The 25023-nt window shown below is 51.3% G+C and overlaps 1 protein-coding gene across 1 annotated transcript; it reads right to left on the reverse strand.

Moving 5' to 3' along the window:
• Positions 1-21910: 21910 nt before the first annotated feature.
• On the reverse strand, positions 21911-23210 carry CPLX2 (complexin 2). The gene is made up of 3 exons (XM_065941852.1): positions 23180-23210; positions 22874-23049; positions 21911-22108 (listed from the first exon to the last, which is right to left on the reverse strand). The coding sequence occupies exons 1-3, from the start codon at positions 23208-23210 to the stop codon at positions 21911-21913; spliced, it is 405 nt and encodes a 134-aa protein (XP_065797924.1).
• Positions 23211-25023: the final 1813 nt, after the last annotated feature.

The following is a 25023-nucleotide window of genomic DNA, read 5'->3' on the forward strand; positions in this document are numbered from 1 at the left end:
GTACCCTTGTTAGTTGCCCATCTCTGTTACCCTAGGGATGCTGCATTCCAGTAACTCCATCACTCTTTGCAGGTCTTCTTGGTTGCCCCTGTTTGCCCCTCCACCTTACCACGCATCACAAAATTGCGTCTTTCTGCCTTTGGATGGCTTCTGTGTTTTTTTTTTTTTTTTTTTTTTTGTTCATATCTTCCCCATTGCTGTGAACAAGTCCAGTTCTGTAACAGCATCTCCTATCTCCGGCACGAGCCTACAGGGAAGAGCCATCACTAAACTTCCAAGTGATGGGGGCTGGGGCGGACTGCTCACCTGCCCACAGCCTGGCTGAGCGGGGTGTCCTCTGGGTACTGGGTGTAACACCGGCCTCTGGAGGTGGGGTGGGGTTTCCAGCCTTACAGAGTACATCTCCCCTGGCATGCCCACCTCTCTGAGCCTTTCCATCCCCTCTTCCCCCGTGTGCCATGCTGCTTCTCACTTCATGTGGGCCATCACAGTAATGAGTGTGCATCATCTCTTGGGGTACTTGTCAGAGTATTAAATCCTGCATCCTGGAAGAATGCTCCCAAATTGATAAGCTTGCCTGTGACTCAGCTGGTAAAGAATCTGCCAGCAATGCAGGAGACCTTGGTTGGGAAGAACCCCTGGTGAAGGGAAAGGCTTACCTCCCCCCCCCCCCCCCCCCCCCCCGGAATTCTGGCCTGGAGAATTCCATGGACTATAGTCCATGGGATCGCAAAGTGTTGGACCCAACTGAGTGACTTTCACTTACACTTTACTTTCACCCTTGATCCAACTTTATGATCTGGGGCTCTTGACCAAATACCCTCTGTCCAAACCTAGTCCCACATTGACTCTGTACTGTGGCTCCTTTGTGGTATAACCCCCATCTTTCCACATCAGGACCAACATGCACACAGCTAGTTTCTGTTGTGACTTAAGCCTAGTTGTTGGCCCAATGGCAGCAGGAGAAATGGGGCAGATCCTGTGTCTGCAAGGGCTCTGCAGTCTTCCAGTAAAGAGGCAGCACTAGCCCCCAGCAAGAAGGGGCGGGTCCTCTGCAGGCTTAGAGGGCTCAGGAGAATCTAGAGAGTCAATCCAGAGGTCTCCATCCCGGTCTCCAGGGCTCCACTCTTTCCTAGCTGGGGCTTTGACTGTGGCAGAGTGGACCTGCCTTGGCTGGAGGCAAACCTTCTTTGGAGCCTGGGATGAGTTTTCATTTCTCTGCCCTGCCAATGGAGGGAGATGACAGCTTCTCTAAATGCCAACAGCAGGGCCTCTGGCTTTCCCATTTAGCTTTTAACTGCTGACTAACCACACTCTACCCTCTGTTATGTTTTTCCAGATCAGCTGGGCTTAACAATAGCCCCCCAGTTCAATTGTCCTGCCAGTTACTGTTTCCACCATATTTCTCAAATGTGTCACACCAGTTACTGAATTCTCTTTTCCAGGCTGCCATCCTAATTTATCACAGATGCTGGGGGCTATCTTTGGGGGGTGGGGGGCAGGAATTGCCAGCTGGGTAGCAGGTATTTCAGCTCCAAGCTGTCATCCCAGTGTCTGCTTTCCTGACCCACTTTCGGTACCAGCTGTATGTAACAGGTTGGGCTCTCAAAAAGCAGATTCTGTGACAGAATTCTGTGTGTAGGATATTTATTAAGAATTATTCTTGGACTCAACACCTGTGGAAGGAAAGGGAAAGAAGCAGGATGGGGTAGAGAGGGACGCTTGTGTTGCCCTGCTCTACCAGCCGAAGCTTCAGCTGACCCTGGGGTGAGCTTTGTAGGTGGCATATCCGTAGTACGTTAAGAGCTGTCCTGAGTTGGGGCAAATGGGCCTGGCCTTTATACCACTATTTTGATCAGTCACAGGACGTACGAAGTCCTGGGAACAGGAAGTCACCTTAGGTAAGAAGGCCCTCTTCTTGTGAGGCGATCCCTGAAGGCGCTGATAGCTGAGGACTGTCTGATGGAGGCACTTTTCTGCAGTTGGGATAAAAAGTTCTTTATTCTTGAAGGGGTACCTGAGTGGTGTATCACAGTATCCATGCAAGGAGTGTACTTATTTATAAAAGAAAGGTGAAAAAGTTCTTAGCTGATGTTGGCTAATCAATAAGGACTCCATAAACTACTGTGTAATTGATAGGTAGTTATTTGAGGATATTAACAAGTGATAGAACTTCAACTCAAAATAATTTAAGTAATACAAGAAATGTACTGTTCACATAATTAAGAAGATGGCATGGACTTCAGGAATGGATGGGTCTAGGAGCTCAAAAGATGTCATCAGGATGGGTCTTACTCTCTTGTCATGCTCACATACCTGTCTCTCCATCTCTTAAGTCCCGATTTCCTCTGCATTAGCTTGAGTCTGAGGCAGTCTGGCCTTGTGGACCGAAAGATGGCCACCAACAGCTCCAGGCCCACGTCCTGCTGGTTCAGCAACAGAGGGAGCCACCCCTCACCCCTCATCCCATCCAGGGGTAAGTAGTTCTTGGGTAAATCTCAGAACTGACACTCATTGGCCAGGTCTGAGTCACGTGCCCATCCCTAGAGCTGGCAGTGGCGGGGGGGGGGGGGGGATGAGATTAGCCCCTCTTGATGGGAAGTTGGGGAGAAGAGGTTTCCCAAAGGAACACTGAGAAACTCTGAGCAAAATAAAAGGGAGATGCTAGTTAAAAAACAACAACAACAAAAAAAAACACCCCAAAGACAAGTATCCATGCCCTTTCCATCTGGGAAGACCTCTTTCATTCCATCTAGAGGATGAAGGGCATCAGACTGGTCTTGTCTACTTGGGGGCATGTGCTGCTTTCAAGGGTGTGTCTCACATGTCTACATGGGAAGTGTCTATGTGACTTCCTGGCCCGCTAGACCTGACTCTGGGGAACGTCAGGTTGGGTCCTGGGATGGGGGCTAAAGGCAGGTGGATTGAGAGGCCACCTCCCACTCCAGTCTGTCCTTAAATCACTCCTTCTGCAGTCTTGCGCCCACTCAGTACACATTCTTCAACCTCTGCTTTTCCTAGCCCTAGTGCTGAGCCCTGGTGGTGGCAGCTGATGGCCCCTCTCCAGTGAGAGGCCAGGGGTGGCTGAGGACCTGGCCATGTTGTGTTCATGGGACAAGGCAGCTCAGAGCTCATGGTCAGGGGAGTCAGGTCCAGAAGCCCCTAGCCTATCTGACCCTTGGGTGTACTCTCTTTGGCTGGGCAGTATTTCAAAGCATTTATTTACATTGGTGGTGGTTTAGTTGCTCAGTCATGTCCGACTCTTGTGACCCCATGGACTGTAGCCTGCCGGGCTCCTCTGTCCATGGGATTCTCCAGGCAAGAATACTAGAGTGCATTGCCATTTCCTTCTCCAGGGAATCTTCCCAACCCAGGAATTGAACCCAGGTCTCCTGCATCGCAGGCAGATTTTTTACTGACTGAGCTACAAGGGAAGTCCTTTCATCAAACCTACTGTGAGACTGACTGAAGGTGTGCCTCCATTTAATGTACCATTAAGGAGGAAAAGCTCACAAACCCTGACATGCCATCAGTTGCAAGATGAACCCCAAATTCAGTGATTTTCACATGTGAAAACATGTGCTATATTGATGAAATACAGTCATTCCCAACATTTAAAAATGGGGCTAGTTCACATTAAAATCCTGTATTCTGTTTTGTTCTAAACTGCAAACTCTGGCAATGCAGGACCCACATCTTTGCGTGGCAACAGTCAGCTGGAGATAAGTGGGGCTTTCTTCTTCTGTTATTTAACATTTTTTATTTGTTTTATTTTAAATAGATAATACATTCTTAGAGTTTGGAAATCAAAACAGTACAAAACAGAATAAAAAGAAAAGTCTAAACTCCCACACTTCTTGCCATCCAGTCTGTTCTCAACCCCTCACCACAAATAAAACCTTGTATTAGATTCTTGTGTATCCTCCCAGTTTTGGTTAAGGGAATCATAGATATTCCTTTGACTTTTATTTATAATGGTGGTGGTTTTAGCTGCTAAGTCGTGTCTGACTCTCGCGATGCCATGGACTGTAGCCCACCAGGCTCCTCTGTCCGTGGGGTTCTCCAGGCAAGAATACTGGAGTGGGTTGCTATTTCCTTCCCAGGGGATCTTCCCGACCCAGGAATCGAACCTGGGTCTCCTGCACTGCAGGCAGATGATTTACTGACTGAGCTATTAATGATGTATCTAGCAGATATTTCCAAATCTGTAGAGAGTCTCTGGCCACCCAGGGAGGTTGGTTCTCCTTTAACTGAAGTCTCCTTGCCACTCACTTTCTTCTTTACATACCCTTTGGGTCCCTGAGGCAATGATCCTGTGCAGGGACCTTGTTGGTGCCCCCTTGTGCTCCAGGGCACAAGGTCTTTCTGTGTCCCCCATTTCCTTGATTATAGGAAGCAGCTTTCATTTAGCCTCCATGACCTTCCCTGAGTTCCGATTGGCAGATTCAAGCAGTTGTTAACCAGAGAAGGGAGGGGATGGGAGACCAGGGAGAAACAGGCAGTCAAGAGCAGCCTTGGGGCAAGGTTCTGTTTCCCCATCAACAGATACACACAACAATATCTCAGAGCAATTCTGCAGATATTCAAACCCCCTCCAGGTGGGAACGTTAATGATTAATCATGTGCTGCCCACGTGCATGTAGACCCCAGACCAGCTAGACCTGAAAGTTAATGATGCTGACTCCCACTTCCCTCACCACCAACCCATCAGAGGAATGTCCACAAGGTGATCACACCCTCTTTGGACAATTACTATAAAACTTCTCACTGTCTTCTGCAAGTTGGGGCACATGGTTTTGAGGGTGTTAGCCTGCTGTGGCCCTCTTTGCCTGGCAAAAATAAAGCTCTGCTTTTCTACTTCACCCAGATTCTGTCTCTGAGATTTTATTTGGCACTGATGTACAGAGAAGCTGAGCTTTCGGCATCAGCATTAGCTGCACCCTCCTCATGCAATCCTGGGGACACTTGGTGAATGTCAGGGTGATGCAGGTGGGGAGAAAGATGGCTAGATAAATAGGAAGGAGTGTTTATGAGTCTTTCTTGGTGGTCAGCCTGTGTGTGGATGCTTCCGACTGCTGGTAAAGCTCTCTGGTGAGTGGATGAGGATGCAGGGTTGCCAAGGTCAAGGAGTTCAGAATCTTGTTGGGGGTGGGGAGGGGAGAATAACATGAAACAAAATGGACTATGATACCACCAGAGAGGAAAGTATGATCCTGGGTAAATTAATTAAACTCTTTGAGTTTCTGATGCCTTATTTGCAAAATAGGGATATTTTAGCTCCCATCTTTTAGGGTTATTGTGTACTTTAATGCAATAGCACAATGCCTGACATATAGTAAGCACTCAATAATATATGTATTATCTCTGTAGGGGCAGGGTTGGAAGGAATAATAAGACTACTTGGAGGTGACAATGAGTGGGGTTTTGAAGGCTAAGTAAGAGTTCACAAGATGGAGAAGTGGGAGTAGTACATTCTAACCAAGGAAATAGTATGGGGTCTTCTAGCTTGCCTTCAGGTGTTAACTCCATTTCAAAAAGAATGTAACTGCATCTCATACAAAAGATGTAGCCTGCCTGAGGTTAAGCATGCAGGGATGCAGAGCTGGGGCCCAAAACCAGTTCTATCTGACCCTGAGGCTGACAGTCAATGCTCACTTCAGCACTTGGGAGTGCTGTCACTCCCAAGATTCATTCACGTGGCAACTCAGAGTTTGTAAGTTTGGTTGCTGTGGGATGTGGGCAACTTTGCTTTTTGAAGGAGGGGAGATTGCCTGGTGCTCAAGAGCTCAAATCAGTGTCTCTCACTATAGCTTAGCTCTGCGCTCCTCTGTGTAAGCTGCCTTCACAGATGAGTTTTCCACATAAGGAGTTAAAATGACTGCGGGAAGCTCAAAGCTCTTACTGGGCCAACTCAGCCACTGCACAGGAGAGATGGAGCCTCTTTCCTGGTGGTTTCAGGTAAAGTCCCAGGTAGGGTTCTCACTGGGTCACAGGCCGTTGCCAAGTCAATCACTATGCCTAGGAGCATGGGACCCTCTCATTGGTCACACCTCGGTCATGTGACCATCCCTGAACCAATCAATTGGCTAAAAGAATGTGGCCTTCTCACAGGTCAGACCAAATCAAATGCTACAGGGCATGACCTTCTCACAGGCCAGACCTGGGTCACGTGACCACACCTAAAGCCTTGGCCTCCTGCACTACAGGAGCTGAGAGTGTGGGAGAAGTGGTTCTCCAAGGTAATATTGGGGTCCCACATGTAGAAGAGGAGATGACATGCAAACAGACTAAATGGGCATTCCTCACAGGATCCCAGAGGAGCCCACAGAAGTGCTTTGTGGAGACAGACCTGTCCATGGGTCTCCTTAGACCCAGGCTGAGGGAAATCGGGGGGTCAGGGAAGCCCTCATGCCGTCCTTTAGGGAAGGTAATCAGGGCCCCAGACAGCAGCACACTTGGGAGCACCACAGCCCTTGCTAGTGACTGGCATGGTCGCAGGCAGCCCGGTGGGTGGGGAGGTAGCATCCTGTTTCCTCCCCACACTGTGGATTACAGTTTGGAGTAAGGAGGTTTAAGGGACTTCCCAGGCGGTGCAGTGGTAAAGAACCTGCCTGCCAATGCAGGAGACATGAAAGATGCAGGTTCAGTCCCTGGGTTGGGAAGATCCTCTGGAGGAGGGCATGGTAACCCACTCCCGTATTCTTGCCCGGAGAATCCTATAGACGGAGAAGCCTGGAGGGGTACGGTCCAAAGGGTTGCCAAGAGTAGAACACGATTGAAGCGACTATGCACTCATGCACGAAGGAGGTTTAATGGAAAGATCTGAGCTGCTGTGATCCGTGGGCCCAACTATGGAATCCGTCTGACAAATCACTCCAGGGATTCGTGGTGATTAAGCAAGAGGAGGAAAAGGGTTTTCCAAATTAGTACCAACCCCTGGAGGGACAGAAACCGGCCTAGGGGAAGCCAGAGAGGGGAGGCCAATCCCGCAGCATCCACTCACCCTTTGTACAGAGAAACCTGAGTTTCCAGGGCAACAGCCACATCCTGATTGGACACCTCACCTTGCCAGGGAGTGCAATTTGAAACATTCTGGCATAAAATTTATTGCGAACATTCTGTGCCCCAGGCCTTGTGTCAAGTGCTTTACATACATGACCTCCTTTTATCCGTTCTGCGTGAAGGGGTATCATTGTCTCCTGTTTTAAGTAGGAGAGATGCAAGGCTCCAACAAGTTAGGTTCCCAAGGTCACACATTGTGAGGCAGAGACATTCATTTAATATCCAAACCCTGGTTCTTCCAAACCAGGACCCCTTTGATGCTGGGGGCTGGAGGCCCATGTGCAACCTGGTGCTCTTAGAAGTGTGGCGGGTGGGTGTGCTGGCTATTTCCTGCAGCCACTCAGCAGACATTCTGAGAACACTCAGATGTAAGACCCAAGAAGAGACATTCTGGCCCCAGGGCCCCCCACCCTAGACAGGTGCCTCCTTTTGTGGCCTCTCCTGGAGCCTGGAGCTCCCTTTGTCATCTAAAGTCTGGCAATTTAGGGCCCAGATGGAGGCCCCCAGGCCTGAGCACTTCAAAGGGGAGAGTGGGAGGTTTGATAGAAGGGGTGGGAGTAGGCGGGGAGGGGCAGGGCTCAGAGCCCCAAGGCCTGCAGGAGGTGGAAGGCGGCTTCATTAGTCTGTCCCCAGGAGACCTGGCAGCCAGTTATTAAATGCTCCCTAGGATGGTGAGCTTGGCAGAGGAAGGAAGAAGGCAACTGTGGAAGTTGCGGAAGGTTGTCTGCCTCTGTCCAGACCAGGGAACCCCTTCTTCTCATTATATGAGGGGACAGTTGAGACTGGGGTTCTCCAGGCTCTAAACCTGTCACCATGGTACCAGCACTTCCTTGGCAGTAGGGATGGTGTCCTAAGCATCCTCGGATGCAGTCAGGGAGGTGGATTGACCCCAGAGCCGTCCCTAGGCCTCTCCAAGATGCACTGCCATTCTGGAGTCTCCTTGGCTGCCATGACGGGTAGGCAGGGAGCTGTGGGATCCAGCAGACCCTCAATCCTTGTCTTGTCTGTCTCTGAGTATCCTGACAATTCTCTTTGTAGTCTTGAAGTGTCTTACTGCTCCCATTTTAGAAAAATCTGTTAAGTGACTGCATTGCCTGGCCTCTCCTCTTCTTTCCCGACACTGTTAATCGGCTTCCAGGGCCTTGAAACTCACCTGTGCTGACTCACATTCCTCCCCTGGGCTCAGACTCACTGCCCAACAGTTGCCTCCTGGAGGTCTCCTGGGGCTGCTTCCAGGTTCCATTGACTTTACCTCTTCTCATTTCTCCTTCAACTCTGTTCCGCCTCTGTGGCACCACCATCTCCGAAAAGGGCTCCCACTGGAGCAGAGCAGGAAGTGCAGTTATTCCCAGCTCCCTCCCTTCCTGGTTGCACTGGAGTCTGCATGTGGGTCTCTGAACCTCTGCATGACCCTTCTTGCTCCCTGTTCATATCTCTCTCCTGCTTAAAATTCTCTATGGCTCCCCATGGCTGTGAGATTCCCTGATGGTTCAACAGGTAAAGAACCTGCCTGCAATGCAGGAGACACAGGCGACACGGGTTCGATCCACGGGGTTGGGAAGATCCCCTGCAGGAGGACATGGCAACCCATGCTAATATTCTTTCCTGGAGAAACCCACAGACTGAGAAGACTGGCGGGCTACAGCCAAAGTGTCACAAAGAGTTGGACACGAGTGAGTGATGGGCTTCCCTTGTAGCTCAGTTGGTAAAGAATCTGCCTGCAATGCAGAAGACCAGGTACGGACTACATATTCATGCATGCCCTGCACCTGTGGATGATGCTTGTATTCATCCTGGCATTTTGGGCTCTGCACGGCCCAGCACCTGCTGGAGCCTCTGCTCCCACCCTCTGCATGCTCCATGGCCCATAGTGCGCCTTGTTTCTTGACACTGAGTCTTTGTTTCTGCTGTCCCATCTCCCAAGAACAACTTTCCCTGCTTTTGGTTGTGATCTCAGCTTTTGACTCCTCCAGGAAATACTCCCTGAATATGTCCCTTCTCCCCACCTTTGGTAGGTTTAGGTGCATCTCCTGTGGGCTCTCATAGCATCCCATATGCTTCTGCATCATACTACTTAGCACTGTCCATCCAAATTGACTACAGATCCTGTCATCTGCTCCAAGCTGGCTGCGGGAGCCTAGAAGGCCAGGGTCAGGTGTCTGGTTGGTGTTCCAAGTATCCAGCTTAGGCATGTGGTAAATGCTCGACCAGAACTGCAGAAAGAAATGAGATGTTGACCAATCTCTCTAATGTAACATCAGGGTCCTTTAATGTGCATATTACTTAGTAGTCATGTATGGATCTGAAAATTGGACCTTAAAGAAGGCTGAGCACCAAAGAATTGATGCTTTTGAACGGTGCTGTTGGAGAAGACTCTTGAGAGTCCCTTGGACTGCAAGGCAATCAAACCAGTCAATCCTACAGGAAATCAATCCTGAATATTCATCTGAAGGACTGATGCTGAAGCTGAAGCTCCAATACTTTGGTCACCTGATGCAAAGAACTGACTTGGAAAAGACCCTGATGCTGGGAAAGATTGAAGGCAGGAGGGGAAGCGGACAATAGAGGATGAGATGGCTGGATGGCATCACCGACTGGATGGACATGAGTTTGAGCAGGCTCCGGGAAATGGTGAAGGACAGGGAAGCCTGGCATGCTGCAGTCCATGCAGTTGCAAAGGGTCAGACACAACTGAGCAACTGAACAACAACAGCATCACTATTATGACAAATCACCCCAAATTTAGTGGTTTAAATAGCACATTCATTCTTCTACAGTTCTGGAGATCAGAGATCCAATGGGACTCAGTCTCGCTGGATCAGCCTCAAACAGTGGAAAGGGCTAGGTTCCTATTGGAGGTTCTAGGGGAGAATCCATTTCCTTGCTTTTTCCAGCTTATGTGACCTTTTCCACTTTCCTTGGCTTGTGGGCACTTTCCTCACTTTCACGGTCTGGAATGTTGGCTTGAGTGTTTTTCATGTTGCCATTTCTCTGGTTCTCCCTTCTGGCTTCCTCTTCTTTAAGGACCCTGGTGATTACACTGAGCCCAACTGTTATTCAGTTCAGTTCAGTTCAGTTCAGTCATTCAATTATGTCCAACTCTTTGTGACCCCATGGACTGCAGCCTGCCAGGCCTCCCTGTCCATCACCAATTCCCAGTTTCCAGGATTATCTCCCATTTTCAAGTCAGATGATTAGCAACCTTAAATTCATCTGCAGGGTTAATTCTTCTTTGCTGTGTATAGCAACAACTTATTCACAGGTCCCACAGATTAGGATGTGCACATCTTTGCAGGGGAGTCCAGTTCTGCCCATCACAATGTGGAAGAAGGGGAAAGTAGTACTGTGTGAATTTAGGGACCAGACTCTGTGAAAGAGAGTTGGGGAGACCAAGAGCAAAAGGGGTGGGGTGGGGTCAGAGAGTAGGTGATTTTATGCAGGTGAGGGAGTTCCTGGGAGAGCTGGAAAGGGATTCCTGTCTGTAGTGGCCAGATCTTCAGGTAAGAGAAACCCACTCCAAACTGGCTTTAAGCACAAGGCGGATTTATTGACTCACGAAGCTAATAAAGAACCACAGGTGAGAGTTCCTCTCAGTATGGCTTGGTTGGGGCCAGAGGATGTCCCTGCAACCCCATTTCTCTTCATCTCCCAAATGGGCTCTTCATCCCAGGTTGGCTTAGTCCTTAATCCACATGAAATAACAACATGGCAGCAGCCATTTCTGCCCCATAGCTCAAGGTCCCAGAGCAGCTGCTGCACCTCTGCTTTACCTCGCCTGGCTCCTGAGTCTTGCCCACAACTGATCACAGGGCCATGGGAATACTTGGTGCTGGGTGGATTGGATTTGACCCAATCCTGGGTAGAGAACAGGCGAAGGGTGGGTTCTCAAAGGAAATTCTGGGAGCTATTTTACCAGACGGGCAGTGCTCCCTACGTTCTTAGGACAGAGGGTAGCAGAGAGAGCACTGAACTAAGAGGAGACCCGGATCCCCATTCTACTTCTGCTGTGGGCTTGCCGTGTGACCTTGAGCAAGTTACTTCTTAACTTCTCTGGGCCTGGCTGTAAAATGAGGGGGAGAGGTGGGATGCTTTCCAAGGGACCTTCCAGCATCAACAACCCTACCACTTGGGGGCATTTCCCATCTGTTTAGTCCATCTGTTTTCTTATGCCTCTAGATGCTAGTAGTAAGAATTCTTAGAAAACCCAGTAGTTTCTCTGTGGAGAAATTTTCGAGAATAGGGCTAAGTTTGGAATCTGCAGTAGGGCCAGAGATGCTTAATCTTCCAGACAAAGTGCTGGATTCATGTGAGAATTGGGGGCCTGAGCGGATGGTCAGGGACTTCCAGGACTTAGGGTTTGTCTGCCACTGGGGCTTAACCTCACCTTGTGCCTGGTGTCAGGGTTAGAGTGTGACCAGGTGGGAGTCTTTGTGAGAGTTGGGTTCATATACAGCTGAAGTGGAGACTCAGCCTGGGTCTGGTCAGCAGTAGGGGGCAGCTGCTATAAGCTGGTGTGTGGGTGGCCCAGGTGTCATATAAAGGAGGCTCTAGCTACATGTGACTTTTCAGGCATTTATTCTCATCTAGCATATTATGTATTTTCCTTATAATTTTGTATCTCATCTGCCTCTGATCAAAATGTCAACTCCATGAGCTCGGGCACTGACTTCGTTCTTTGTGGACTCTCCAGCTCCTAGAATAGTGCCTGGCATGTTGTCCATGTTCAGTAAACAACTGTTGAGTGACTAAATGAGTGTGGAGGGACGTGCATCTAGGTGAAGCTACTGCTGTGTGCACCAGACGAGCAGTTCTCCAACTCTGCTGCCCATGAGAACCTCCAGGAGAACTGATGAGACCCCCAGTGCCCAGGGGACACCCCTTACCAACTGGATCAGAATATCTGGAGGCCTGAGCCAGGCATCAGTATTTTTTAAGGATCCCCAGGTCATTGCACTTTCTGCAAAATTTGCCAACTGCTCACTACATTAGACCACGTGAACTGTGGGTGTGTGTGTGCCAGGGCTGGGGCGGGGGTGCACATGCCACCTTGTGGGGATGCACAAAGCAGGCCACACACAGGCAGGAGAAGGGGGACCAGCACCGAACAGCAGTGAGTTCGGGTTCTGGGTGGCAGGATGGAGACTTTGGTCCTAGATCTCTATCACTGTCTCCGCACACCTGCCACGGAGGTGATTACTTTGCTATCACAGAATAGATTTTGGCTGTGACTCAAGAAGAGTTCTCGCGTCCCAGCTAAATGATGGCAAATCAATTTGAGGTCTCGACTGGAGCTTCTGATTAGGGCTGGCAGCCAGGAGCCTCAGGCTGTCAGAGTCACCGCAGGGCTCATCTAGGCCTTTGGGAGGAGGTGACAGGCAGGACCCAGGGGTCAGCCTTGGGGTCAAAGAGCCCCAATTTTCTCCTGCTGGGCAGGGGAAGCCTAGATGGGGCCACTGTCCAGATTTGGGAGTGCAATCTCCATTTATTTAAAGTAATAATACTGAAAGTATTAGTCATCATTTATTGAGAACTTGCTATGTGCCAGGTATTTTAAGACACCTGTTGCAATTGCTGGCCAGTGAAGATACTATTATCATTTTGTATGGAGGCTCTGTGGGGTAAAATAACTTGCTCAAGGTCAAATAGCTTCATTACAAGCTGGGTTTGGGGCCAGAACTGATGGGAAAAATTCAAATTTGCTCACAGTGATTTACCATGTATTGGTGTGTGTGTCTGAATTCTCAGCTCTTATGACTATGTCATTCAGATTGGAAAGTCAGTGCCTAGCCCAGCATTTGGCCATGAGGAGGCATGTGGGAAGAGATTGCCATGTGGATAGATGAATAAAGGAATGTTTGTTGACTAGAGTCTAAAGGTGTGCTGAAGTAGCCTGCCTAGGATGTCCCCCAACCTCCAATGCCCTTTCCTCCTGGTGCCCATGTCCTGTGCAGTATCCTCCCACATTGAATCAGAGCTAGTTTATGTGACAAACAGAATATTGCAAAAGTGATGGTGGTGACTTCTGAACCTAGGTCATGGAAGATGTTGCAGCTTCTACCTTGCTCTCATGGATTACTCACTCCAGGGGAGGCTGGCTGCCATATTGTGAGGACATTCAAGAAGCCCTCAGGAGAGGCCCTCCTGACAAGGTAGCCTGCCAGCAGCCAGCACCAGCTTGCCAGCAGTGTGTCTGAGTCATCTTGGCAGGGGATCACCCAGCCCCAGTCAAGCCTTCAGATGAGACTGCAGCCCCAGCTTCACTAGAGATCTCAGTCCAGGACCACCAAGTCAAGTCATTCCAGAATTCTTGACCCATAGCAACTGTGAGAGAAAAGAGATGTTCATTGCTTGAAGCCACTAAGTTTTGCAGTAATTTGCTATGCAGTGACAGATAACTAATACATTTTCCTAAGTCTCTTTTGAGCTGAAGAGAGCTTCTTGGAAAAGACAGTTACTCCCTTCTGCCTTCCTTCTCACTTGTGACCCTTGTCTCCCAGCTTGTCTTGTGTTACAGTGAAAAGACATGAAATGCATTTGGCTTTAAATCCAGGCTTCTCAATTTACTATGGAAATTAATTCTTTTCCTTTTGATTTCCATATCTTCTCCCTCCTTTCCCGTCCTCCTCTTCATCAGTCTGCCCATGGTAGAAGTAGCGTTTTGCAGTAATGGCTGTCACTTTTTAGGTACCTGCTCCATGCCGGGTACTGTGCCAGTAGACCTACAGACATTATTTTCTTTAATTCCTTCAGAGACCCTGGTGGTGTTAGTCAGGTTAAGCATTATTGTACTCAATATTTTTTTTTTAAAGATAAAGAAACCAAAGTTCAGAGATATTGAATCATCTATCCAAGACCAGACAGAAAGAATCAGGATTCAAAGCCAGGTTTGTCTGAAAACCAAAGCCTGTGCCTATTCCCATTATAAACCTCTACTTCTGAGCATTGGTGTTCTCATGAGGAAAATGAGCACAAACCTGACCTCAGAGATTCCTGTCAGGATGAGCAGAGGTGATGCCTTTATTTTATTTTTTTTTTTAGTTCCTCCAGTTTATTGCTACCAACCCATCTCCCTCCACCCTTGTGCACACATGCTCAGTCATGTAACCCTATGGACTGCAGCCTGCCAGGCTCCTCTCTCCATGGACTTTTCCAGGCAAGAATACTGGAGTGGGTTGCCAAGGTGATGCCTTTAAAGCAATCAACCCTGTAGATGCCATGTAGCAGGGGCTTAGTAAGTGGAAGCTTCCACCCCCTGCCCCATGTACTTTCAGATGCACTGCCTTGACCCTCTTGTAGACAAGCTCATGCCAAGTGCCTCTTACTATGAGAGTTAGTGTGAGTTAATGTGGCCAAGAGCTGGAGACCATGGACCTGTCCCAGGATGGAGTGGATGCCTGGCCCTGGAGCCCAAGGAGGTGGTAATAGCAGCCCCTGGCCCTACCCATTCAGCCTGTACCCTGCGTCTGTACCACCTGGCGCTGGCCTGGAATGGGGACGAGCCCTGCAGGAGCCTGCGGCCACAGTCAGCGCACCATGGAGAGGCTAGTGTGCAGAGACAGCTCCAGCTGGAGGATCCCAGCTAAGAAAACATTGTCCTTGGGGGGTATCAAATCATCTCTCAGATAAGGCAGAAAGCCCCAATTAATTACAGGCACTAAGTAAGTGGTTTGAAAGCAGAGTTTTGCAGCCAATTAAAGGGATACTGGAGGAGGCTTCATTAACTCCCTGTCTCCTGGCAGCTCTTGGTTTAGGACCTGTCCACTTCTTTCTGTAAGGATCTCTCCCACACTGTGGTGGTGGGGACGTGCAAGCAGAGTGCCCTTTACCAAAGATGGCACAGGAGGGACTCCTGAGTAGCATAGGAGGATGCATTTGACTAAATCCTCTTCCCAGTCCCGGTTTCTTGATCTCCTGTGCTTTGATCACTGTGGTGAACTAAATGGTCAAGGCATCACTACATTGGAGGGCTAGCCCAGCAATCACATGGTTTGTGCTTCTCCTGCCCTCCAGACTCCCTACTGGACTCTTCCCCAGGTGCCTCAAACCCAGAAACCCAGACCAGACTCATTATCTTCCTCCACACCTGTCTCCTACTACCATTCTAGATCTTGGAGAATGGAACTGTTAATACTTAAGATAGAGACACAAGCATTGGCCTACGCTCTCCTTCTCCAGACCCCTCACAGGCAATCCTCAAGTCCTGCCAATCTTCCCTCTTATGTGGCCTTCTGGTCTACTCACTTCTCCCTACTCACTTGCCTCTGCCTGAGGTCAGGTGTTGCCATCTCTGATCTTGATGTTGCCCCAGTTCCTCCCTAGGCTCCTAGTTCATCCTCTTCACAACCCTAATGGTCTTCCTCAATATGATCAAGTCACACTCTTCTAAGGACCCTTCAAGGGCTCCCCACCACCTGCAGGAAGAGCCCAAGCTCCACTGTGGGACATCCCACCCTGGTTGATGTCCCCAGACTCTCAGCTTTTTACCAAGAACTCAAGTTCCTGTAGAAATCCCTCACCTCTTCCTACCCTACTGCACCACCCATGTCAGACAGCTCGTTTGCCTGCGGGGTCCTCCTTTTCCACCAGCTTGACGCTTCCTCATTTAAGACTCGTTTCAGATGCCACCTCTTCCAAGGACCCTTCCTCAAGTGCCTGGAGTTTGCCTGTATCATTGCAAATATTTAGGTGGGTAATAGGTCTGTTTGTCTGCCTGCTTCTTCCACTAACGAGTAGATTTCTGGATGGAAAGGCTGTTAGTTGATGTTCTTGGTACCTAGAGCTACCTAGTGCTGCCTGGCAGGTGGTGGGAGCACAGTAAGTACTATTTAACTGACTCTTTAGGACAAGACATTCAAGGTTCAGAGTCAGGGGATTTCCCACAGGGCACTTTGGGGTGCATCTGAGGTAAAGCAGAGGAGAGGGAGGCAGAGAATAAACATCTGGATGCCTGAGCTGTTAGTGTACTGAGGAGGGTCCGGGTGGAGGGACACTGGCTGGCCCACTGGTGGAGTACACAGGTGGACTCCCAGGGAAGTGAGGAGCCCTCACGGACCATTCTTCTCCAGCTCCCAGACTAGGAAAGAGCCTGGGGACCTCAACCCCAGCTCTGAGAATGGCCTCAGTCTTGCAGAAGCCCCAGGAGAGCACACCACTGGCCCCCGCCCTGCTCTGAGACACTTCCCCCAGCACCCAGGGCGCAAGAAGTTTGTGGTTTGCCTCCACCGAAGCTCTGCTCAGCTCCTGCCCCTCTGTGGGGAAGGGCTGCCTCGGCCTCTGTGGGAGCAGACTCTAAGATGACCCGAGTGGTCCCTGTCCCAGTGCTTGTACCCTTGTTCCCTGAACTGTAGTTGGAGCCTGTGACTCCTAACCAATCAGTTCAATTCAGTGCAGTCGCTCAGTCATGTCCCACTCTTTGCGACCCCATGGACCGCAGCATGCCAGGCCTCCCTGTCTATCACCATCTCCCGGAGTTTGCTCAAACTCATGTCCATTGAGTCGGTGATGCCATCCAACCATCTCATCCTCTGTTGTCCCCTTCTCCTCCTGCCTTCAATCTTTCCCAGCATCAGGGTCTTTTCCAGCATCACGCAGGAGGTGACAGTGGAACTGGGTCTTCAGAAGTTAGGGAGGGGAAGGGTCCCGTTCATTTCAGTAGAGGGGACAGAATAGGCAAATATGAAACAGCATGAGATGTGTGGGAACTAGTTGGGGGGGTGTTTGGAGCACAGTTAGGTGGGGTCAGACCTAGCCAGTGGGGGTCACATCACACACGGCCACTTTGACAATGGTGATGTTGCCCTGTAAACCATTGACGGGTGCTGGGCAGCAGAGTGGCATGGCTAAGTCTGGGTTTCAGATGAGTCTTTTAGGTGGGATGGGGTGGTGGGGAGAGGGTGGGTGGAAGGGAAGAGACACAGTTTAGGAGACCAGAGTGTGGGGAATGAGTGTCTATCCAAGCAGAGAGAAGAGGTTTAGCTTAAGGAAGGGTTATGTGGGGGAGGGGTAGCAAAGGTGGTCTAGTCCTGACTCCTCAACAAGGCCTGGCATGTGTCCGTGTCCAGGAGCAATGCTGAATGGCATCCTTTCTCTGGGTCCCTGGCCTCCTGCACACAGCCCAGCAGGGGTAGAAACTGCATCAATGTTGGTGGGACAATGAATGACAGACTTAGTTGGACTCTGAAGAAAGCTGAGCACTGAAGAATTGATGCTTTTGAACTGTGGTGTTGGAGAAGACTCTTGAGAGTCCCTTGGACTGCAAGGGGATCCAACCAGTCCATCCTAAAGGAGATCAGTCCTGGGTGTTCATTGGAAGGACTGACGCTGAAGCTGAAACTCCAGTACTTTGATGCGAAGAGCTGACTCATTGGAAAAGACCCTGATGCTGGAAAAGATTGAGGGCAGGAAGAGAAGGGGATGACAGAGGATGAGATGGCTGGATGGCATCACCGACTCAATAGACATGGGTATGGGTGGACTCTGAGAGTTGGTGATAGACAGGGAGACCTGGCGTGCTGCAGTTCATGGGGTCGCAGAGTCGGACACGACTGAGCGACTGAACTGAACTGAACTGATGTGACTTGACTCTGTGGCAGGATGCCACACCCAAGGAACTTGTGGGAAAGGATGGCAAGAAATGGGGCGTGGGGCTTACAATCAGGCTGAACCACCAGCTCCTGGGGGTGCCAGCTGGCTTTGAAGGGCAGGATGATGGCCCTGAGTCTCTGGAGCCAGCCCTCACTCTGGCCTCAGCTGGTTTCTGGGGCTCATTGCCAGAAGGTCCTGGCCGGAAGTGAAGGTAAAACAGAAGGTTTTCTGGGGCCTCTCCAGCTCTGCGGTTGGCCCCTCATCTCAGCTGGGGTCCCATGTCGCCCAGGCGGTGCCGATGGACAGAAGAGGACAGACAGACCGAGAGCTACTGTACAAGGTCTTTTCTTTGTGTCATGGTTGGTTTGGTACATCTTAGCATCTGCGTCATACAAAGGGGGAGCAACAGCCATGGCTTTTGGTCAGGTTCGGGGGGCGTGAAGGGGCGCCCCTCGCCTCCCCCCAGGCACTGACACATTTAAAGGAAGCAGAGCAACAAGGACACAGCACAGATGTGGGAAAGGGGGCCCCCACACGAGTAGGATGGTCGTCCTCGCCCGGGTCTCACTAGGACCCCCAGCCCCAGTCAAGGGCCAGCAGGAGTGCCTCTTACTCTCTTTCCAGTGAAGACGGGGGACACGGGAGTGGGGAGCAGAGCAGGGGCCGTGTGGGGGGAGGCAGGTCCCCGTGCCAGTCTGACCCCCAGCCCCTGTGCTGGTCCTCAAGTCAAGGGCGTGCGGAGCCAGCAGGATGGAGCGGTGGCTTGGTGGTGGTGGGCACCCCTGCCAGCTGGGCTCAGGGGCTCCTGGGGCTGCTGCTTTGCCCGCCTCTTACTCTAGCCAGGGGCCTGTGGGGAGGCTGCTTCGCTCACCAGCTGTCTCATCTGGAAGGCACCTGAGCTGAAGTTTTTCTGTCCCCTTCTCTTGCTGGCTCTTGCCCTCTCTCACAGCCGAAAGGGTCTCTTGACCTTGCATTTGGAGGAGACTGGTTCGTAGTTAAGGACACCTCCCGGACCTGGGGTGGAGGATGTACCTGTGTGGGAACCCCAGTTCACCAGTGCCCCACACAGGGGACCTCGAGAATCACCTTCTCTGCTCTCTCTGGTGGTCAGCTCCCAGGCACACCGCAAGGAGGTGGCCTTCCCTGGCAACCTGGCCTTCTGTTCTGCTTTCACTCATGGGCGCCGATTGCTCCTTCCTTTCTCCTGGCTAGGGGATGCCTCCCTTGCACACTGTGTGTGTACGTGGGAATTGTGGGGTTACTCCCACCCTGCCCTGCCTCCTGAGTGTGTCGCAGGCATACTGCCCTGTTTGGGTGTGACATATGCTCTGCGTCCTCCCATCAGCGGGCCTCACGTCCCTCTCACCCCATGTACTTCTTGGGACCATCCATTCCCGGCTAGAGTGCCCCACAAATATTCTGTGCCCCCACAAACGTGTTGCCCATGACATCCTCTCTGGTCACATATTAGCCTCTCCCCACAGTGAGGTCTGTGTCGGGAACGATGGTCATCGTGTTTCCCTGGACCCAGGAGTCATTCCCTGGAAGTGTATGCCCCAGCAGAAATTCTTCCTCCTCCTCCAGAAAGATGTCTAGTCCTGCAGCTCAGAAGCAGGCTGGAGGAGTCCAGGGTGTACATCAGCCTGAAGCCAGACTGCCTGGAAGGCGCTCTCCTCTGGGAAAAGCCCTGAGCCCACTCTGGGGGTGCAGAGGGACTGTGCTGAGGGCGCCCTCTGAGGGTGGCGCTCCTCGGGCCTGCCTGGGGTGTCCCACATGCATGGTTGGGCTCCCCTGTGCCTCTGGGGCCCCTGGGCCTTGATCTTCCCTGCTCATCTCGCATTCTCTGTGCCTTGGTACCACCTCTGAGGTCTGTGGGCCCTCGTCAAGAGGGAGGCCTTTCTAAACACTTGGGGTCCATCCCTGTGTCTAGGTGGAACCTACACACAGGGTCTGGGAGGTCTGGGGCCCCAAGATTGGACCCCACCTGTTTCTGCCTCAGGCCCCTAGGGCCCCTGAGAATGACCATCCTGCCCAGGATAACAGACATAAATAGACAAGCAGACAAGGGGTGCAAGGTGGCTCCCCATCACAGACACAGGCAAAGACACGGGCCCCTGGGGGGCAGGACACAGGGCACAGCAGAGGTGGTGGGGGCGGGGGAGAAGGGCAAGTCCAGGGACCTGGAGCTGCGGAGGCCCTGCTCCCCAGAGGAGGGACAGACCAGGGGACTTTTCTGGTTCCCTAAACACATGGATTGTTTTGTCTTGTCTTTAAAGTATTGCAGTCTAACTGATATGGCTTTAACTATTGGAAACAGACAGAGAAGACACATGTCTGTCTCTGAAATAAAAGCATAAATTCACTAAAATGGAAAACCTGCAGAATGCAAACTGGGGCCAATGGGGCAGGGGTTTCGGGGCAGGCAAGGCGCCCCCTCCCTGGCCCCTGCTTTTGGGGCAGGCCCTGGTGGGGGCCAGCATGGCTTCTTGGGCACTGCCTGGGTCTGTCCCAGTGGACTTCTGAGGACTTCAGGCAGGAACCCCCCAAGGGCAGGAGGACTCCAGGCCAAGGACAAGGTCTCCTGTTGGGTATGGCCACCCGTGACTAGTGGTTTTGGTTCCAAGAGCAGTCATCTTACCAGTATTCCTTTTCCCCAAGCACACACCCAGTACACAACTGCTTTTTCAGAGCCCACACACATGCATACAATAGTCTCAGCATATCTGACAGCTCCCTCAAACACATACTTTTACAACATCTAACACGTTCTCATCACTCCTGATGTACACACTATTTCTGAAAATAGTTGCAGATGTGAGCTAACTCATGCAAGCTGTAACACACACACAAGATGGTGAGTTCACACATATGACACAATCTCAACTCATACATACCACCTCAAACAAGCATATATATACAAGGCTGCCTGACATACATGGGTCTCTGACACAGGGATGATGACTAACACACGCACAAAATCTCAAGACACTCTAATCACAGGGCTACGTGTGTAACCTCTGGACACACAGTTGCCGACACGGTCTCTGCCATGCACATTCATGCACGGCTGGACACACACCTTGCTCTCTCACGTGCTTCATGACTGCCTTGTTCTCACACAACTGACTGAGAAGCAGGCCTTGAAAATCTGGGATGGGGGAGCAAATGTCCGTCTCACATCCCAAAGGAGACATTGTTCTTGGTCAGTGAGATGAGTGGACAGACACCTTCTGTCAAGTGGGAACTGGCTTTTCCCCAAAAGCTTGGGGCTTAGGCCAGGAAGGTCAAAAGTGGTCTTCCTGGGGACTGTGGAGCCCTGGAAGCCCGTGAACAGGACAATGTGAGGAAGAGGGGTGGGTAAGAATGGGGGCAGCGAGGCTGTGCCAGTGGGCAGTCCCACGGCATGGGCCATCGCTGCCCAATGGCTCCAAGTGTTTTCTGGGGGTCTGGGCAGCCCCTTGACTGGGCAAGCTGGGCCCAGCCTGGCAGTGGGGCTCCAGACCTAAGTGGAGTGGGGGAGGGACAAGGGGCTGCCCTACCCTGGGGTCCCTCCATAGATGAGTCAAAGTCCACAGAGGATCCGTGTGGAGGGACTGGCTTGGCAGGAGCTGTGCCTCTTCGTGGGGGAAGTGGGGGGGTGGAGGGGTGCTCCTGGACTGGGTGTCATTATAGGGAGGCAAGAAGGAGAGCCCCAGCCTCCTGCCCACCCCCAGGCCTGGCCACAACAGAGCAGGCCAGCCTCAGGCTAGGCCCTGACAGGCCAGACTTACCCAGACTCCCTTTCTCAGAGCCAGGCCACTCAACCCCTGCCCTGACCTGCAGGCCCACGGGGATTCAGAGGCCAAAGGTCAGCATGCTGGGCAGGGCTGGAATGTGTCATTACTTTGGCTGGCTGGGGACAGTGGTCCTCCTGGCAGTGGGGCGCATGAAGGAATGTATGGGGATCACCACACCAGCACAGACCTCAGGCTTCTGGAGGGGGTCTCCAGTGCCTGCCGCCTTGGGCTCAACACCTCCTGTTGGAGAGAAGCTGTCTTCTTCTTTTAAAGCAACTTGGGAGTGAGGTGATGGAGGCAGGATACCCTGGATGAAGGCGGGCGTGAAGGAGTGCTGAGGGGGAGGAGCCCCTGGCCGGGGAAGTGGGGCAGAGGCCAACTGAGGTTTTCCCCTTCAGAACTGAGACTTAACAGAATAAAAAGAAAATAAAGAACCAAAAAAAAAAAAAAAAGTAACAAGTGGATGGGGTCGGGGGTGGGGGCGCCGGTTACTTCTTGAACATGTCCTGCAGCGGCCCGGGCAGGTATTTGAGCACCGTGTCCAGGATGCTCTCCTCCTCCTCCTCCTCCTCATCCCCGCAGCCTGCTGGGATGGCCTTCTTGGGCCGGGTCAGGCTCCCCTCGCAGGGCTGCTCCAGGGCTGCCTTCTCCTCGGCCTCCTTCTCCTCCTTCTTCTTCAGCCCATACTGGGGAGGGGAAGGGTGGAGAGGGGCGTGAACGAGGCGAGGAGAGAGCTGAGTCCTACCGTCATGCAGTCATGCACCTGCAGCTGGGGCAGCCCCTGGGAACTTGCTAAGCCTCGGGCCTCTCATCTGTAAAATGGGCATAAGGGCATCTTCCTTGTGGGACTGTGCCTGTCTTCTGCGGGCTTTTAACAAGAGAGAGACGATGCGTGGGGTTTCTTTTAAAATAAATACCTGCCCCCATAATTTCTCTGCTTTTGTTTGAAATCTTTCAAGATCTGAAAACTGAAGGGTCTCCCACATGCTTGGGGCCCAATTTTGGTGACAAAACTTGTCTTGAACTGATGAAAGGCTGCTTAGAGCCTTGGTTTTTCTGCAGGGCAAGCAGACAAGTATTGAACTGTTTGGCACAGGGTGGCAGCTGCAAATCCACCAGAAGCGACACAAAACAGCGCTCAGGGCACTACAGTCCTTCCCCCAAGTATCTAAATTCTGGATTCCAAACTTGTGTGGTCTCTAGGATTTCGGGCACAGGGTCATGAACCTATAGTAGCAAACATTCGGGAGCACTTATTATGTGAACTGTCTTATTTAATCTCCAAAAGACCCTTGAGGGAGCTGTTTTGTGACATGCATTTTTCTGATGAAAAGAGTGAGACTCAGAGAGAACTAGGTCTAAGGCGAGCGCCGGGTTTCAGGGAAACCCGAGGTTGTGGGGGGCCTCTTTTACCCCCTACACTCCAGGACGGGCAGGAGGGCGGCGCTGACCTTGTCTCGTATCTGCTGCCGGACCTTCTCGCGCTCGGCCTCCATGCGCGCGTGCTTGGCCTTGCGCTCCTCCTCTTGCTGCCGAAGTGCCTCCTGCCGCTCTTCTTCCTTCTTCTGTGCGTCGGGGTCCTTCTCCTCCTCTCCGCCCAGCATCTTCCCCATGTCCTTGGTGGCCCCTGTGGGGGACGGGTGGGGGAGGAAGAGGGCGGCGTCATGGCGGCAAGGCTGGCATAGGGAGGCCCAGGGCACTGAGGCCCCTGGGTTTGGACTGGGGAGGGGGAAGGCGGTGTAGGGCTAGAGCCTCACCTCCGAGGGCCTGCTTCATGACGAAGTCCATGCCTGCAACTCGGGTTAGAGTGCCCTAGCCAGCAGCTGAATTTGCATGCAGCGCTCCAGGCAGGCCTGGCTCCGGGCGATGCGGCTACCTGCAAAAAGAGGCGTTGGAGGTCAGATGGGCGAGGCCTCTGCGTAGGCAGGATGGTGGAGTCAGACAGAGGACGCCTCATCCTAGTTGGGCATCAAGCACCATCAGTCAAGGCTAAGACCCAGTGCTTGGTACTTCAGGGAAAGGGGATGGAAAGGAGCTGTTTCCTGAGCAGTTGCTTCGTGCAAGGCGTGGGTGCGTGAGCCTGCTTGCTCAGTCCCTCAGCCTGTCCGGTTACTCTTTGCGACCCCACCAGGCTCCTCTGTCCATAGCATTTCCCAGGCAAGAATACTGGAGTGGGTTCTCATTTCTCCCTCCGGGGGATCTTTCTGACTCAGGGATCCAACCCATGGTTCCTGTGTCTCCTGCATTGCAGGTGGATTGTTTTTTACCGCTGAGCTATCGGGAAGCCCTGTGCCAGGCACATGTACGCTGCCAAATGCCTTTTGATCCATATTTTAAAGCCTTCATCGTATCTGTATTAATTTGATTGAGTCCAGGAAAGCTGGAAAAAGTGAGGACTCTGGATGCAGGTGGAGCTGGGTTCTAATTGCCACCCTGTAAGACAGAGATGGCAGTGCCTCCTTTCTCAGGGCTGCTGTGGAGACTGGAGAGAATTCCAGTCTGGGTTGCTGCATCAAGCCCTAGAAGGAGTGAGCTTGCACTTGGGGCCCCAGCAAATCAGAGGTGGGTGGAAAAATGAGAACAGCCAGCTTATATTGAACATATCCAGACTTCTGAAATTAGACAAATGGAGAAATAAGTTATTTTTATTGCATCATACATGTAAGTTTTGTGTTTTATAGCTTAATACTGATTTTTATTTTGAATTATGTATAGGAGGCTGGAGACTTGATAATCTTCCTGGGGCTTAGGTCTTTAAAGTCCCAAGCACTGGGTGTTATAAGCACTCAGCTCGTGTTAGTCTTCCTTTCCTTCTCCCTAAATCACCAACTTTCAGTTTCTATTTTATTTTTTATTGTTATTTTTTTGCCTCAGAAGATTTTCTCCAAATAAAATCTTAATGGGAATCTCATTATGCAAAACACATAAAAATGGAAGTATTCCAGCAGCAGTGGGAGTGGAGGGGTAGCCTGGAGCCTTTCTCTACCCTTGGCCTCCTTCTTATGCTGTTCTTCCTGCATCCCTGAGAATGTGAACCCAGATGCTCTAACTCTCAGACACTTTATTTTTATTTTAATCGTTCAGTTTCACTGGTGCCTTTGTAGGCAAATCCACCACAAATTCTCAGGTGTGGAGGGGGACATCAATGAGCTAATCAAAGTGTTGTGTGCCAACTGAAGCCAGACCTACTCCCCAAGGCCTTTTATTCTACACAGCCTTGTGGTCTTTATGCTTGGCTAGGAGGATAAAGGGGTCCTAGGAAATGGTGGCAGAGGAGTCAGGCCGGATATTACAACCAGGTTGAGTGCAAGGTCACTGGCTGTTTTCTAATGATGAATTTTCCTCATTTCTTTCAAAATGAGAAGACATATCGGCAGACTGAGATCTTTTCATACAATGGGTCCTGGAAGTTCATCTGAGGACTTCTACGTGATCAGATCGCCTGATAGGTTGTTTTGAGGAGAGAAAGTCCTGATGGAGTTGAAAACCATCCTCAGGGACTTTGGTATCAGACATACCTGGTTTGAAATCCTGCCCCCACCCCCGTCCTCACTGGCTGCAGCTCCCTGCAGCTTCAGGTTGTTCCCTGCAAAATGAAGGA

The sequence above is a fragment of the Muntiacus reevesi genome, chromosome 7, assembly GCF_963930625.1.
Source record: "Muntiacus reevesi chromosome 7, mMunRee1.1, whole genome shotgun sequence".
Taxonomy (NCBI): Eukaryota; Metazoa; Chordata; class Mammalia; order Artiodactyla; family Cervidae; genus Muntiacus; species Muntiacus reevesi.

What these genes read in the sequence shown, in the direction of transcription:
- CPLX2 (XM_065941852.1), bottom strand. Translation starts at nt 23,210, where the DNA reads ATGGACTTCGTCATGAAGCAGGCCCTCGGAG. An exon ending in CATGAAGCAGGCCCTCGGAG is followed by an intron (nt 23,050 to 23,179) that starts GTGAGGCTCTAG and finishes CGTCCCCCACAG; the next exon opens with GGGCCACCAAGGACATGGGG. An exon ending in GGCAGCAGATACGAGACAAG is followed by an intron (nt 22,109 to 22,873) that starts GTCAGCGCCGCC and finishes TCCCCTCCCCAG; the next exon opens with TATGGGCTGAAGAAGAAGGA.